Raw genomic sequence first — 18,388 nt, forward strand, 5'->3', positions numbered from 1 at the left:
TTAATATATTTAACATTCGAGGCACAACAGCATATTAAGAAATAAAAGAGTGAAATAATAATTTATACTAGAAGAAAAAAACTTAGAAATATAACTGAGTCCATGATTTCCTTGTGTAGGTAATACTTAATTTTACTACGAGACTTTATTTGGGCTATATTAGCAGGCACAATTTATTTTAAAGTCATAAGAAACTTTTAAATACAGCACTATCTTCAGATCTCATAATCTAGCTCTATTTAGATACTCAACGCTAAAAACTGATGCCAAGACAGTGACATTTTACTTACAGGACTTGCACCTTCAGAAATGTCAAATTCCCCTAGAGGAAGGCATAGCCAGTTAACTCAGCATGTGCATTTAAAAAAAGATGCCTGATGAAACTTTTGATTAAACAGAGACTAAACATACCGTGTCCACAATTATTATAAAACTATTTCATGTGCTATTTTCCACTTGAAGGTTTTTACTTGCCTTTAAGCTTTCATGTGGCTCTTCCTGTCCACAAACTGATTTATAATTTTACTGTAAGACTTTTGATAGCCTTACATTACTTCAATGGTGCAATACTCTCCAAGATTTGCACTGCATCTGAAATTATTGAAGGCCACTGCGAGGCCTGTGTTTGCTCAATATAAGCTCAGATATGGTATACTTGAAAAATTATAAAATACATTGTATTGAAAAGTACTACTTTCCATTTTCAAAAGAAAATACCTACACTGATGATCTTACACAGGTTGGGAAAATAATATAATAAACTTATCCTAAGTTTAGAAGATATATCTTTGACTTTAAGTAGTCATCTCCATTACATTAGACAATAATCTTATTTTATTCTTCTGTTTCCTCTTCCTCAAAACTTTTCTCTTTGGTTGCAGTCACTATTCCACTATAAAAATGTAGCTCCTGTCTTCATGTTTTACCTTTCATCATCTGTTTTCCTCTCCTGATCATTGTTTCTCTTGCCTTTGCTATTTTCTTAACTTGGGTACATTTAACTTTTAATAACGAAATGTTCTTTGGATCAAGAGGTCATAGGGTTATTTATATTAGCAGGATGAGCCTCCATCCATCAACATCCTGAGGAATTCTAGTATGATAGAGCTGGAAGAGATTTCAAGGTATCATTTGGTTGAGCTCTATGCCAGCAGTAACAGGTGGCTGACTATTCTTAATGTTTTTCTTTCTTTTTTAAGATGACTAAAAATTCTGATCATAAATATTCCACTGTAACTTGGTTTAATACGAGAATCTTCTTGGACTTCCCTGGTGGTCCAGTGGTTAAGAAGCTGCCTGCCAAGGCAGGGGACACGGGTTCGATCCCTGGTCTGGAAAGATTCCACATGCTGCGAGGCAGCTAAGCACACACGGCACAACTACTGAGCCCACACGCCATGACCACTAAAGCTTTTGCACTCTAGACCCCACACGCCGCAACAAGAGAAGCCACTGCAAGGAGAAGCCCATGGACTGCAACCAGAGAAAGCCTGCTCGCAGCAATGAAGACCCGGAGCAGCCAGAAATAATTAAATTAAAAAACATACGGAATCTTCTTAATAACAAGCAAAAAGACATGGAGCAGAAAGAAAACTGGATGAAAAAGCGCTCGGATCTCAGTAGATTACTTACTGTAAAGAAGAAAACGGGGCTTCCCTCATCTGCCTGCCAATGCAGCAGACACAGGTTCGATACCTGATCCAGGAAGATTCCACATGCCACAGATCAACTAAGCCCATGTACCAAAACTCTTGAGCCTGTGCTCTAGAGCTCGGGAGCCAACACTACTGAGCCCACATGCCACAACTACTGAAGCCCACATGTCCTGGAGCCCATGCTCTGCCACAAAACAAGCCACTGAAATGAGAAGCCCACGCACCGTGACTGGAGAGCAGCCCCTGCTCGCTGCAACTGCAGAAAAGCCCATGCAACAATAAAGGCCCGCCACAGCCACGAGCAAACAGACGAACCAGGAAAACCGCTAGCTGATGCTTAAGATTTATTAGCAAATCAGAAACAATTCCTTAGACCATTCTGAGCTTCAAGTTCCCCATACAAATAGAGGTAAGGCTGTCTAACCTACAAGGTTATTTTAAGTGCTCTGAAACGCAGAAGAGAACTACACAATGTAATAGAGTATTACAAAAGGAAGACAGAACAGGAGAGTGTGAAGAATCTACACTCAGTAGGCACGTAAAGTTTCAAAACCCAGCTCAACAATTTACCAGCTGTGCAATACTGAGCAAACCTCTCTAAGTTCAGTGTAGAGGACTACTGCAAGCTGATGAAGTGTCTCTTCACTCAGCAGTTGCTGTGGAGTACAGGAGTCTCAGGCGCCTAGCACAGGTACTGGCCCTGTGCACACCCTCAATAAATGTTCTCTCTCTACTCCCCACTAGGTTTACAAACTTCTACTCCCCTTACAGTAAATATTTTGAGGTACACGTGGAATTTTATGAAACAGAACATTTCAGAAGATATGTAAACCTTCCTTTCCCCTAAGATTTATCAAGCAACAAGAGAAATTCCTCATCAGCCCTGTTTGAAAAATGGAAAGAAATGGGTAGAGTTTCCTTTAAAAAGCAAACAAAAAACTCTTCCAAAGAAGAAACCATTTAAAATAAAAGGTAGAAAATATCACTAAACAGTGAACTTTTTGTTGTTGTTTGTGTTTTTAAACAGTGAACTTCTTAAAGGAAAAGAACAAGTCTCAGTCATCTTCATATTTAGGAAGCACTCAAACATTTCTTGGATGAAAAAGCCTCTTGATAGAATAACTTATCTTAGAAATTAAGAAATAAAAGGTTCAATCAGATTTCACATAGATGTGAGGTAACAAAGATGCTCTTTATACAATAAAGAAAAAACTAAACAAATGTGGACAAATTTTGAAAGACTCTTACACATCTGATTTAGATAAAATGCACTGTCCCATTACTATGTCATATATCAAAAAATTCCATAGAAAGTACAATAATGCTTACCTTGTTATGTATAAAAACAATCCTTACATCAGGTTTAAGTATACCATAGCTTATAAGGAGATCTTGGATCTTTTTTATTTCATCTTTACATTTTTTAGCAGTTGAGTAAAATTGCTTTCTTACAGGTAGGTTCTTAAATAATCGCAAAGCAGTTACAGTTGTACCTGTTGGCAGATAAGAAGAAAGCATATTTAGATGTAGAGTGAACGTCACAGATCTTCAAATCTACATATAATCAGTAATTAACTCCTTTTTATTACTGAAGGCCATTTCTCTTCAAACTGTGGGAACCCAAAGAAGGCTCAGCTGTGCGAGCTATTCTGACCTCTTGCTTGGCTCTCCTGCTTCTAACAGGTCTGACCCATTAAGTATGATCTCCTATGTGGGCTTCTCACGTGGCGCTAGTGGTGAAGAACCTGCCTGACAATGCAGCAGACTTCAGAGCTGTGGGTTTGATCCCTGGGAGGAGAGCATAGCTTACCCAGTCCAATATTCTTGCCTGGAGAATTCCATGGACAGAGAAGCCCGGCGGGCTACAATCCACAGGGTTTTAAAGAGTCAGATATGACTGAAGCGACTTAGCACGTGTGATTTAAACAGGAATAATCTTATTTCTACCACTACAGAAAAACATGGGCTTACTACTGATAGAATGTAGTATCTTGAGAAATCTGCTGATATTCTAACTACCTGGGAATGATGCTTATTCTGCACTGTAAAACATACAGGTGATATAAGGCTAAACAGCATATGTATAACCTTAATTATCAATTAAAAATTCTTATCTGTTGTGCAACACCATTAATTATCAGAGAAATGTGTATCGTAATTACAACAAGGTATCACCTCTCACTGGTTAGAATGGCCATCATTAAAAAGTCTATAAATAATAAACTCTGGAGAGGGTGTACAGAAAAGAGAATCCTCTTACACTGTTGGTGGGAATGTGAATTGGTACAGCCACTATGGAAAACAGTATGGAGGTTTCTTAACAAAAGCTACCGTATGATCTAGCTACTCTGCTTCTGGGCATATATCCAGAGAAAACTCTATTTCAAAAAGATACATGTACCCCAATGTTCAAAGCAGCACTATTTACATAAGCCAAGACATGGAAGCTACCTAAATGTCCACTGACACATGAACAGATACAAAGTGAGGTGATAAGGGAAGTCCAAGCTGGAGGGGCTATGTATTCATAGAGCTGACTCACTCTGTCATACAGCAGAAACTAACAAAACATTATAAAGCAACTATACACCAAACAATTTAAAAAAGAATAAAAAGAAGATGTAGTACACATACACACACAAACACACACACAATGGACTGGGCCAGAAAAAATAAAATAATGCCACTTGCAACGATACGGACAGACCTAGAGATTATCATACTAAGTGAAATAAGCCAGGGAAGGACAATGCGTGGTATTGCTCATACGTGGAATTTAAAATATGACACAAATGAACTTATTAACAGAACAGAAACAGACTCAGGGACACGGAAAACAAATCAAAAGGAAAACAGCAAGATGCAGAGAAAATTAGGAATTTGGGATGAGTAGACACAAACTACTATATATAATATAGGTAAACAAAAGGTCTGACTGTACAACACAAGGAACTATATATTCAGTATCTTATTTATAATAACATAATAGAAAAGATATGAAAAAGAATATATATGTGTATAACTGAATTACTTTGCTATACACTAGAAACTGCTGCAGCTGCTGCTAAGTCACTTTAGTCGTGTCTGACTCTGTGCGACCCCATAGACGGTAGCCCACCAGGCTCCATCGTCCCTGGGATTCTCCAGGCAAGAACACTGGAGTGGGTTACCATTTCCTTCTCCAATGCCAGAAACTAATGCAATATAAATCAACTATACTGAAAATTTAAAAATTCTTATCTGAAATAATATCTAATTGCCTGGTTTAATTTATCTCATCTTCTGAAATATGCAAAACTAGGATAATTGAACAAAAGTTTTTTTTGATTGTGAACTTATTTAACCAAAAACTTGAGGGGTGGGGTCAAGACGGCAGAGTAGGAGGATACAGAGCTCACTTCCCCCTACTAACACATCAAAAATATATCTACATGTGGAGCAGTTCTCACTGAAAACAAACTGGAGACTGGCATTCAGACTCTTCCATAACCAAAGGTGTAAGAAAGATGCACGTGACATTGAAGAGCACGGGAAGGGAAGCAAGTCTGTGCAACTGCCTGCCCCTTCTGAGAGAGGGCGCACAAGAGGAAAGCGCACACAGGCCCAGAGGCCCTTCCCGGGGAATAACCAGCTGGAGCCAGTTACTGGGCTCCCTATCCCTGGGGTGCAACACCGGGAAGGTGAGTCCCTTCAGGTGGTTTGAAAACCAGCGGGACTGACAGGGCTCCAAGAAACCTAGACTCCACTCACGAAGAGTGAGCATATGCTTGCTTTCTCCTGAAACAGGACAGAGGAAGCAGGTCTCTGGCCTGTTCCCACCACCACCCCAGCACACACCTTGGGCGAGTTGAGCGGCCGCTCTGGCTTGGGCTCGTCCTGTGGCACAGCTCCACACTATAACAAGGGCTGCCTTAGCCAAAGGAAGTGCACAGTTGCAGGGGACCGGGGTGGCTTGGATCTGGGGCAGCATCCAAACAGGTCAGGGGCAATCGTTGCCGGCGCTTGCAAAGGAGATGGACTGGGAACAGTCCGGAACTCTGAGTAATAGGGCATCCATGGTGCATGCCCAATCCACACAGGGCATCTGCCCTGGCCCTTCCTGCTCTGCAGAAGAGCTCCCCATTAGGGCAAGGGCTGCCCTGGCTGTGGAGAATGTAGTTGTAGAGGGTGGAGCTGGCTCAGGCCTGATGCAGCATCTGAACAGGGAAAGGCAACCACTGTGGGTGCTCCTGGAGAGAGTGGATCAACAGCAGTCTGGTATTCTAAAATGGTGCCAGAACCACCAGGGCATGTACCCTGATCCATGACAAGTGCCCACACGTGCCCCTCTTGCTTGAGCCCCCCTCGAGGGCACGTGTGCCAATGCTGGGAGGGGGAGCGCACATACTTAGAGAAAACAGAGCCAGCTCAGACCTGATCCTCAGGCCTTGTATTACAGCAACATGGAACCTGATCTCATCCACAATCGGGTGGTACTGGTCACTGGGCAGAGAAGCCCCAGCTCACACTTGACTCGGTTCCAGCCCATCTGTCTCTATCCCTAGACCCAAAGAAGCTGAAAGCTGCCAGCACTCCGTGGAGGAAGATGTAATCGTATTCATATAAAACCTAGCTCTCCTACCAAAGGCACCTGGTACTAACTAGGGATGCCCCAACCCAGACACCCCTACAAGGCTGCAATAGGTAACTGTTTCACCAAGTTTCACAGAGACAGAGAAAAGTGAGCAAAATAACAAGACAGAAGAATTTGCTTCAAATGAAAGAACAAGACAAAACCCGTGAAAAAAAAAACAACTAATGACACAGGTAAATAATTTACTAAAGAATTCAAAGTATAACTAATTAGAACGCTAATCGGACTTGGGAAAATAACAGATGAAAACAGTGAGAACTTCAACAAGGAACTAAAAAAAAAGTCAGAACTGAATACAATAACTGAAATGAAAAATACAGTAGAAAGAAATAACAGTAGACTTGGTGGTACAGAAGAACACGTTTTAAGTGGTATGGAAGACAAAATAATAGAAGTCATCCAATCAGAACAACAACAGAAAGAAAAACAAATTTTAAAAAATGGGAAGAGTTTAAGGGACCTCTAGGACAACATCAAACATATTAACACTTGCTTATAGGGTCCAAGAAGGAGGAGAGAGAAAGGGGTCGAAGATGTATTTGAAGAAGTTATGGCTGAAATTTTCCCAAACCTGAAGAAGAGATATCCAAGGACAGGAAGCATAGAAGGGTCCAAACAAAATGAACCCAAACAGAGGTACATCAAGACATATCATAATTAAAATGGGAAAGGTTAAAGATAAAGGGAGAATTCTAAAGGCAGCAAGTGAACCCTCATAAGGCTCACTGGATTATTTTGTAGAAACTCTGCAAGCAATCAGGGATTGGTATGATATATTAAAGTGCTGAAAGGAAAAAACCTACAACCTAGATATATTACTCAGCAAGATTATTATTTAAAATTGAAGGAGAGATAAAGAACTTCTCAGATAAGCAAAGCCTAAAAGAGTTCATCATAAACTCTTAAAAACGACCCCAAAGTTATGTTAAAAGATAGTTTCTAAGGAAAAGGAAAGGTTACAACAAGAAAAATTAAAATCTATAGGAAATGTAAAATCCTACTATATAAATATAGGGGAGTCCCTGGCAGTCTAGTGGTTAGGACTTGGCACTTTCACCACTGAGGGCCCGGATTCAATCCCTGGCTGGGGAACTAAGATCCCACACACTATATGGTGCAGTCAAAAAAAGAAAAAAAAGGGAAAGAAACCCCAAAACCAAAACAAAAAAATCCACAAAAACAAATACACAGTAAAGGCATTATCAACCAGTTACATGACGTGCACTCATCTTCTCCTGCAAGAACACCAAAACTGCAATTACCTGCTGAACAACCATCAACAGGATAATATTGGAACCCACCAAAAAAAGATACCCCATATCCAAGGGCAAAGGAGAAGCAACAAGACGCTAAGAGGGATGCAACAGCATTTAAAATCAAACCTCATAGCTGCCAGAGACTCTTGGACGGCATGAACAAAACATTGTGTGCACCAGGACCCAGGGAAAGGAGCAGCGACCCCCATGAGACTGAGACAGACCTACTTGTGAGGGTGAGGGTCTCCTGCACAGGCGTGAGTCAACAGTGGTGTGCCACAGGGACAGGGGTTCTGGCAGCAGCAGTCCTGGGAGGTGACACGTGTGGGATAAGTCCTTCTGGAGGAGGTCGCCATCAGCCCCACCGTAGAACTGCCAGGTGGACAATCACAAAAGTGAAAAGTGTAGTCGTTCAGTCATGTCCGACTCTCTGCGACCCTGTGACGGTAGCCTGCCAGGCTCCTCCATCCATGGGATTTTCCAGGCAAGAATACTGGAGTGGATTGCCATTTCCTTCTCCAGGGGCTCTTCCCTACCCAGGGATCGAACTCAGATGTCCAGCATTGTAGACAGACACTACCACCTGAGCCACAGGGAAGGCCAATCCACAAACTGGAGAACAGCTGTCTCTGGTGGAGGCACAGGTCAACAGTGGCCTGCCGTGGGATCAGGGACACTGACAGCAGCAGTCATGGGAGGCACAGTGTGCTGGCTGAAGTCCTTTGGGAGAAGGCCACCACTGCCCCTATCAAAGTTTGCCTCAAGACAGAACACAACCCCACCCATCAGCAGGAAGTTGGATTTAAAATTTACTGAACACAGCCCTACCCACCAGAGCAAGACCCAGTTTTCCCCATGGCCAGTTCCTCCCATAAGGAAGCTTACACAAGACTCTTATCCTCATCCATCAGAGGGCAGACAGAATGAAAACCACAATCACAGAAAACTAACCAAATTGATCACATGGATCACAACTTTGTGTGGCCTAAAGAAACTATGAGCCATGCTGTGTAGGGCACCCAAGACAGACAAGTTATGCTGGAGCATTCCCACAAAACATGGTCCACTGGAAAAGGCAATGGCAAACTGCTTCAAAGTTCTTGCCTTGAGAACCCAAGAAACAATATGAAAAGGCAGAAAGATAGGACACTGAAAGATAACTCCCCAGGTCAGCAGGTGCCCAATATGTTACTGGAGAAGAATGGAGAAATAACTACAGAAAGAATGAAGAGACTGAGCCAACGCAGAAACAACACCCAGTTGTGGATGTGACTGGTGATGGAAACAAAGTCCGATGCTGTAAAGAGCAATATTGCATAGGAAGCTGGTCCATGAATCAGGGAAAACCAGGAGTGGTCAAACAGGAGATGGCAAGACCGAACATTGACACATTAGGAATCAGTGAACTAAAATGGACCAGAATGGGGGAATTTAATTCAGAGGATCATTATATCTACTACTTTGGGCAAAATCTTTTAGAAGAAACAGGAGTAGCCCTCACAGTCAATAAAAGAATCCGAAGTGCAGTACTTGGATGCAATCTCAAAATTGACAGAATGATCTCTGTTCATTTCCAAGGCAAACCAATATCACAGTAATCCAAGTCTATGCCCTAAACACTAGTGCTAAAGAAGCTGAAGTTGAATGGTTCTATGAAGACCTACAAGACCTGCTATAACTAACACCAAACAAAGATGTCACAAAAAAAGATGCCCTTTTCATATTAAGGGACTGGAATGCAAAAAGAGGAATTGAAGAGAAACCTGGAGTAACAGGCAAGTTTGGCCTTCGAGTACAAAATGAAGCAGGGCAAAGGTTAATAGAGTTTGACAAAAGAATGCACTGGTCCCAGCAAACACCCTCTTCCAACAACATAAGAGATGACTCTATACATGGACAACCACCATATGGTCAATATCAAAATTGGGTTGATTATATTCTTTGCAGCCAATGAAGGAGAAACTCTATACAGTTAGCAAAAACAGGACTGGGAGCTGACTGTGCCTCAGATCAAGAACTCCTGATTGCAAAATTCAGACTTAAATTGAAGAAAGTAGGCAAAACCATTAGGCCATTCAGGTATGACTTAAATTAAATCCCGTATGATTATACAGTAGAATTGACAAATAGATTCAAGGGATAAGAACTGATAGACAGAGTCCCTGAAGAACTATAGACAGAGGTTGGTAATACTGTACAGGAGGCAGTTATCAAAACCATACCAAAGAAAGAGAGATGCAAAAGGGCAAAATTATACTCTTAGGAGGCCTTACAAACAGCCGAGAAAAGAAGAGAAGCAAAAGGCAAGAGAGAAAAGGAAAGATATACCTATCTGAATGCAGAGTTCCAAACTGAGAGATAAAAAAAGCCTTAAGTGAACAATGCAAAGAAATAGAGGAAAAGAACAGAATGGGAAGAGATCTCTTCAAGAAAACTAGAGATACCAAGGAAACACTGCATGCAAAGATGGGCACAAGAAAAGCTCTTAAAGGCCCAGATAAGCATGATGGTGTGATCACTCAGCTAGAGTCAGACATCCTGGAGTGCAAAGTCAAGTGGGCCTTAGGAAGCATTACTAGGAACAAAGCTAGTGGAGGTGATGGAATTACAGTTGAGCTATTTCAAATCCTAAAAGATGATGCTGTGAAAGTGCTGCACTCAATATGCCAGCAAATTTGGAAAGCTCAACAACACAACTGCACTCATTTCACATGCTAGCAAGGTAACGCTCAAAATCCTACAAACTAGGCTTCGACAGTACGTGAACTGAAAACTTCCAGATGTTCAAGATGGATTTAGGAAAGGCAGAGGTACTAGAGATCAAACTGCCAACATCCCTTGGATCACAGAAAAAGCAAAGCAATCCCAGAAAAACATCTGCTTCACTGACTATGCTAAACCCTTTGACTGTGTGGATCACAACAAACCATAGAAAATTCTTCAAGAGATGGGAATACCAGATCACCTTACCTGCCTCCTGAGAAATATGTACATAAGTCAAGAGGCAAGAGTTAGAAACAAACATGGGAAAATGAGCTGATTCAAAATTGAGAAAGGAGTATGTCAAAGCTGTATACTGCCAACCTGCTTATTTAACTTATATGCATAATACATCATGTGAAATGCTGGGCTGGAAGAATCACAAGCTGGAATCAACATTGCTGGGAGAAATATCAATAAATTCAGATATGCAGATGATCCTTCCCTTGTGGCTCAGCGCGTAAAGAATCCGCCTGCAATGCAGGAGACCTGGGTTCGATCCCTGGGTTGGGAAGATCCCCTGAATGCACACGATACCACCCTAATGGCACATAGCGAAGAGGAACTGAAGAACCTCTTGATGATGGTGAAAAAGGAGACTGAAAAAGCTGGCTTAAGACCCAACATTCAAAAAGCAAAAATTATGACATCCAGTCCCATCACCTCATGGCAAACAAATGGGGAAAAAATAAGAGTGACAGACTTTTATTTTCCTGGGCTTCTCAATCACTGTGACAGCTGATGGCAGCCAGGACACTAAAAGACGATTGCTCCTTGGGAGAAAAGCCACACAAACCTAGGCGGTATGTTAACAAGCAAAGACGTCACTCTGCTGGCAAAGGGCCATATAGTCTAAGCTACGGTTCCCCAGTAGTCATGTACAGATGCAAGAGCTGGACCAAAAGAACACTGAGATCTGAAGAAGCGACGCTTCCAAACTGTGGTGCTGGAGAAGGCTCTTGAGAATCCCTTGGACTGCAAGGAGAACAAATCAGTCATTCCTTAAGGAAGGCACAGAAGAACTGTACAAAACAGAGCTTCACAACTCAGATAATCATGATGGTGTGATCACACACCTAGAGCCACACATGCTGGAATGTGAAGTCAAGTGGGCCTTAGAAAGCATCACTACGAACAAAGCTAGTGGAGATGATGGAATTCCAGTTGAGCTATTTCAAATCCTGAAAGATGATGCTGTGAAGGTGCTGCACTCAATATGCCAACAAATTTGGGAAACTCAGCAGTGGCCACAGGACTGGAAAAGGTCAGTTTTCATTCCAATCCCAAAGAAAGGCAATGCCAAAGAATGCTCAAACTACCGCACAATTGCACTCATCTCACATGCTAGGAAAGTCATGCTCAAAATTCTCCAAGCCAGGCTTCAGCAATACGTGAACCGTGAACTTCCAGATGTTCAAGCTGGTTTTACAAAAGGCAATTTCTAACCAGAGATCAAACTGAACCAGAGAGCAAATTGCCAACATCCGCTGGATCATCGAAAAAGCAAGGGAGTTCCAGAAAAACATCTATTTCTGCTTTGTTGACTATGCCAAAGCCTTTGACTGTGTGGATCACAAGAAACTGTGGAAAACTCTGAGAAAGATGGGAATACCAGACCACCTGACCTGCCCCTTGAGAAACCTATATGCAGGTCAGGAAGCAACAGTTAGAACTGGACATGGAACAACAGACTGGTTCCAAATAGGAAAAGGAGTACATCAAGGCTGCATATTGTCACCCTGCTTACTTAACTTATATGCAGAGTACATCAGGAGAAACTCTGAGCTGGAAGAAGCACAAGCTGGAATCAAGATTGCTGGGAGAAATATCAATAACCTCAGATATGCAGATGACACCACCCTTATGGCACAAAGTGAAGAGGAACTCAAAAGCCTCTTGATGAAAGTAAAAGAGGAGAGTGAAAAAGTAGGCTTAAAACTCAACATTCAGAAAACTAAGATCATGGCATCTGGTCCCATCACTTCATGGGAAATAGATGGGAAACAGTGGAAACAGTGTCAGACTTTATTTTTGGGGGGCTCCAAAATCACTGCAGATGGTGACTGCAGCCATGAAATTAAAAGACGCTTACTCCTTGGAAGAAAAGTTATGACCAACCTAGATAGTATATTCAAAAGCAGAGACATTACTTTGCCGACTAAGGTCCATCTAGTCAAGGCTATGGTTTTTCCACTGGTCATATATGGATGTGAGAGTTGGACTGTGCAGAAAGCTGAGTTCTGAAGAATTGATGCTTTTGAACTGTGGTGTTGGAGAAGATTCTTGAAAGTTCCTTGGACTGCAAGGAGATCCAACCAGTCCATCCTAAAGGAGATCAGTCCTGGGTGTTCAGGCTGAAGCTGAAACTCCAATACTTTGGCCACCTCATGCAAAGAGTTGACTCATTGGAAAAGACTCTGATGCTGGGAGGGATTGGGGGCAGGAGAAGGGGAAGACAGAGGATGAGATGGCTGGATGGCATCACTGCCTTGATGGACACGAGTTTGAGTGAACCTCAGGAGTTGGTGATGGACAGGGAGGCCTGGCGTGCTGCAATTCATGGGGTTGCAAAGAGTCGGACACAACTGAGCGACTGGACTGAACTGAACTGAAAGGAAGGCAATCCTGAATATTCATTAGAAGTGACTGATCCTGAAACTCAGGCTCCAATACTTTGGCCTACTGATGCAAAGAGCTGACTCACTGGCTGAGAAAGACAAAAAATTTTAAAATCAACTATATACAGGATATGGGATAAAAATGAAGATGCAAAATATGAATAGAAAATATGAACAGAAAATGTGGGAGAAAGGAGTAAAAAAATGTAGATCGTTTATAATGTGTTTGAACTTAAATGATTACCAGTTTAGAACTAGTAGATATAGCTACAGGTCAACATATATAAACCACATACTGCTAAGTTGCTTCAGTCGTGTCTGACTCTGTGCAGTCCCATAGACGGCAGCCCACCAGGTACCCCGGTCCCTGGGATTCTGCAGGCAAGAACACTGGAGTGGGTTGCCATTTCCTACTCCAGTGCATGAAAGTGAAAAGTGAAGTTGCTCAGTCGTGTCTGACTCTTAGCAACCCCATGGAGTGCAGCCCACCAGGCTCCTCCATCCATGGGATTTTCCAAGCAGGAGTACTGGAGTGGGGTGCCATTGCCTTCTCTGATAAACCCCATGGTGGTTACCAAATTGAAAACTGCAACAGGAGTTTCCTGGTGGCCTAGTTGTTAGGATTCCAGTCTTCCACTGCCACAACCCAGGTTCAATCCCTGGCTGGGCAACAGATCCCACAAGTTATCAGGTTCAGCGAAAAGAAAGAAAAAATTTATAGGGTGGCTCACTGAATTTAAAAACAGGATCTAACAACATGCTGCTTAAAAGAGACTCACTTCAGAGCTAAAGACCCACATAATCTGAAAGTGAGGATATGGAGAAATTTCAAGCAAATAATGACAAGAAAGCTGGGGAAATAATACTCATATCAAAAAGCATTTTAACACAAAATCTATAACAAAAGACAAATAATAAAGGAATCAATATAAAAACAGGGTTTAACACTCATTAACATATATGCCCCTAATATAGGAACACCTAAATACATAAAGTAAATACTAACATATGTAACTAGAGGGGGAAGTGGCAACCCATTCCAATATTCCTGCCTAAATATCCCATGAACAGAAGAGCCTGGCAGGCTACAGTGCATGAGGTTACAAGGAGTCAAATGTGACTGACCAACTAAGCACAAACACAACATATATAGATGGAGAGACTGCCAATGATATAATAATAGTAGGGGACTTTAAGAACCCACTTACACTAATCATCTAGAAAATAAATCAATAAGGAAATAGTACTGGGTTGGCCAAAACGTTCCTTCTTCTTTTTTAAGTTAAAAAAAAAAAAGACATTTTTCATTTTCACCAAGAAATGAACAAGGTATTCACTGTTTTGTTCCACTACCTTCTGCCATTTTTCAGGCAACTTCATAATTTCATCTTCCCTAAACTTATCTTTTGAACAAAGAACTGTTTCAAGTGCCTTTTACAGTCTTCCAGTGAACTGAAATTTTTTCCATTAAGAGAATTTGTAAAGACCAAAACAAATGGAAAACTGAAGGTGCAATGTCTGCTAAACACGGCAGATGAATCAGAACTCGCCAGCCAGGCTGCAGCAGTTTTGCCTGGTGATCAAATAAACATGGTCTTGTGTTGTTCTGGTGGAAGACTACGCATTCTCTGCTGACTGATTCTGGACACTATAGACACAACACATGCTTTGGCTGAAGACTGGCCTTTGGTGTAGTTGGTGGCGGTTCACTTCACTTGCCCCACGTTCTCCTCTGCTCCACATCACTGTACAACATCCACTTTTCATCATCTGTCACAAATCGTTTTAAAAACGGAACATTTTCACATGCAGAAATATGGTCAAGAAGTTCTTTCTTTTTTTGGTTTGGAATGCAAACATCAAAATGACAAGCTGGTGCAAATAATATTCAATGTTGATTTGGATATTCTTTGTATGATGGCTATTTCCTGCATTGAATAACACTGATTGTTTTAAGTTACTGTCTCAATTTGATTGCTGCCAACCTCAACTGGCCTACCCAACTGTAGAACATTGTTCAGTGAGATATCTCCAGCACAAAACTTTACAAACCACTTTTGACATGTTTAATCAGTCACAACACCCTTCCCATACACTGCACAAATATTTTTTTGCGTTTCAGTTATGTTTTATCTTTTTTTGAAACAATAAAGCATAATATGCTGAAAATGTTGTTTTCTCCCATCTTGAATATTAAAATGGCTATACAAAAATTCACCAATATTGATAAGCCTCTTAAAAACTGCATGCTGATATGACTCAAAGATTTAAGAGAAGGAAATAAGAAAAAAAGTTAAGAGAACAGAAATTATATCAAACATTTTGCCTGACCACAACAGTATGAAACTAGAAATCCATTCTAGAAAGAAAATGGGAAAACACAAACCACATGAAGACTAAACCACATGTTACTAAAAACCAACAGATCAATGAAGAAACTAAAAAAGAGATCAGAAAACACCTTGAGACAAATGAAAAGAAAAACAGTTCTCCAAAACCTACCCAATACAGCAAAAGCAGTTTAAAAACAGAAGTTTACACTGATACAGTCCTATCTCAAGAAATGAAAACTCTCAAATAAACAATCCAAACTACCATCTAAAGGAATCAGAAAAAAGAAGAACAAGCAAAACCCAAAGCAGCAGAAGGAATGCAATAATAACATTCAGAGAGGACATAAAGAATCCAAGAAAACAATAAAAAGATCAATGAAACAGAAAATTGTTTTCTTAAAAACATAGACAAAATTGATAAGCCTTCAGCCAGGTTCATCAATAAAAAGATTTCAAATAAAGAAAATTAGAAAATGAAAGAAGAGAAACAACAATAGAGATAAAACACACACACACATAAGACAATAGATACCAAAAAAAAAAAAAAGCCACACATAAGAAAATATTGTAAACAGTTATATACCAACAAATCAGACATCCTACAAGGATAAATTTCTAGAAACATATAATCTTCCAAAACTGAACCAGGAAAAAACAGACAATCTAAACAAACTGATCACTAGTAATGAAACTGAATTTATAATAAAAAAACTCCCAAGCAAAAACTTCCAGGACCAAAGAACCTCACAGGCAAATTCTACCAAACATATAAAGAAGAAATAATACCTATCCTATCAAACTATTCCAAAAAACTGAAGAGGAGGAAACAGTCCCAAATTCATTCTACAAGGCCTCTGTTAACCAGATACTATAAAAATAAAATTATAAGCTAATATCTCTGATGAATATAGATATAAGAATCCTCAACAAAATATTAGCAAACCAAATTCAACAGTATACGAAAAAGGATAATACACCATGATGAAGTGGGATTTATTTCAGGGATGCAAGGATGGCTCGACACCTGTAAATCAATCTATGTGATACACCACATTAACAAAAGGATAAAAATCACATGACAACAGACACAGAAAAAGCATTTTGACAAAACTGAACAACCATTCAAGACAAAAACTGTCACCAAAGCTGGCACAGAGGGAATTTATATTAAAATAGTAAAGACCACTGATGACAAATCCATAGTTAATATCATGCTCAAAGGAATAACACAAAGAGTCCAAATCTTGCCTTTTCTATTTAACATAGTATTGAAAGTGCTAATCACAGCAATCAAACAACAATAAGATGACCTGATATTATACACAGAAAACCCTAACGTCTCCACCAAAAACTACCAGGACTAATAGATGAATATATTAAACTTGAAGGATACAAGATTAATATACAGAAATCTGTTGATAATAATGAAATAACTAATAACTAACAATTAACTATCAGAAAAAGAAAATAAGAAAACAATCCTATTTAAAACTGCATCAAAAATACCCAGGAGTGGCTTCCGGCTCAAGATGGCGGAGTAGAAGAACATGCAAGGGAGCATCAAAAGCACAACTAGCTATTGAACAACTATCCCAGGAGGCTGCTGGACCCACCAAAAAAGACAGCCTAAGCCCAAAGACAGAGAAGCAGCCGCAGCAAGATGGTAGGAGGGGCGCGAGCACAATAAAATCAAATCCCATACCGGCCAGGTGGGTGGCCCACAGACTGGAAAACAATAATAGTGAAGAAGTTCTCACACTGTTGTGAACGTTCTGGAGCCCACATCAGATTTCCCAGCCTGGGGCTCTGACAAAGGGACTGGGAATTCCCAGGGAATCTGACCTTGAGAGCCAGGGGATTTGATTATAGGACTTCCAGAGGACTGGAGGAAACAGAGACTCCAGTCTTGGGGAGCACAAACAAAATTTTGCATGCACCATTACCCAGAGGACAGGAGCACCGGCCCCACAGGAAACTGAACCCAAACAACCTGATGGCGCTGGAGGCCTCCTATGGAGGCACGGGTCGGCAGGGGCTCACCACAGGGACAGGGGCACTAGAAAGTCCCCCTTGGTATAAACCTTTTGGGGTTTGCCATTAATCCTACCACAGAGCCTGCAGACCCCAGGGCTAGGTTGACTAGGCCAAACAAGTACCAGGAAGCGCAACTCCGCCCATCTGCAGATAATTGGATTAAAGCTCTACTGAGCAATACCCAATTCTTCCCATCACCAGTTCCGCCCATCAAGAAGCTTACACGAGCCCCTTAGCCTTAGCCATCAGAAGCCAGACAGAAGCAGCAAGAAGCAGTGTCACAGAAGCTAACACAAAAAACCATTATTACAGAAAGTTAATCATGATGAAAAGGCAGGAAGTTATGTCCTAGATAAGGGACAAGATAAAACACCATAAAAACAACTAGATGAAGTGGAGATAGGCAACCTTCCAGAAAAAGAACTCAGAATAATGGCAGTGAAGATGACCCAAGATCTGAGGAAAAGAATGGAGGCAAAGATTGAGAAGTTGCAATAAATGTTACCAAACACCTAGAAGAACTAAAGAACAGAGATGGATAATACACTAAAAGGAATCAACAGCAGAATAATTGCGGCAGAAGAATACATAAAAGACCTGGGGGCAGAATGGGGGAAATCACTGCCACAGAACAGAATATAGAAAAAAGAATGAGAAGAAATTAAGACAGCCTAAGGGACCTCTGGGACAACATGAAATGCACCAACATTCACATTATATGGGTCCCAGAAGGAGAAGAGAGAGAAAGGACCTGAGAAAACATTTGAAGAGATAATAGCTGAAAACTTAGTCAAGCAAGTCCAGGAAACAGAAAGTCCCAAGAAGGATAAACCCAAGAAGGAACACAGTGATCAAACTGACAGAAATTAAAGACAGAGATAAAACATTAAAAGTGACAAGGGGAAAATGACAAATAACATACAAGGGAACTCCCATCAGGCTATCAGTTGATTTCTCAACAGAAACTCTACAAGCCAGAAGGGAATGGCATAAGATATTTAAAGTGATGAAAGGCAAGAACCTGTAACCAAGAATACTCTACCCAGCAAGACTCTCCTTCAGATTTCATGGAAAAATCAAACGCTTTCCAGACAAGCAA

The 18,388-nt window shown here is 40.9% G+C and overlaps 1 protein-coding gene across 17 annotated transcripts in view; it reads right to left on the minus strand.

The window, feature by feature from the left end:
* Positions 1–18,388, minus strand: part of PMS1 (PMS1 homolog 1, mismatch repair system component) — a 334,072-nt gene that overhangs the window by 277,367 nt on the left and 38,317 nt on the right. For 14 of the 17 annotated variants that reach the window (XM_069576897.1, XM_069576898.1, XM_069576895.1 and 11 more), the window contains exon 5: positions 2,985–3,148. In XM_069576897.1, coding sequence (XP_069432998.1) covers positions 2,985–3,148 — 164 coding nt within the window. Of the gene's footprint in view, positions 1–2,984; positions 3,149–7,772; positions 7,917–18,388 lie in introns of all 17 variants that reach the window. The other 3 variants (XM_069576911.1, XM_069576910.1, XM_069576912.1) reach the window with 1 other exon arrangement.

Source organism: Ovis canadensis, chromosome 2, assembly GCF_042477335.2.
Source record: "Ovis canadensis isolate MfBH-ARS-UI-01 breed Bighorn chromosome 2, ARS-UI_OviCan_v2, whole genome shotgun sequence".
Lineage (NCBI taxonomy): Eukaryota > Metazoa > Chordata > Mammalia > Artiodactyla > Bovidae > Ovis > Ovis canadensis.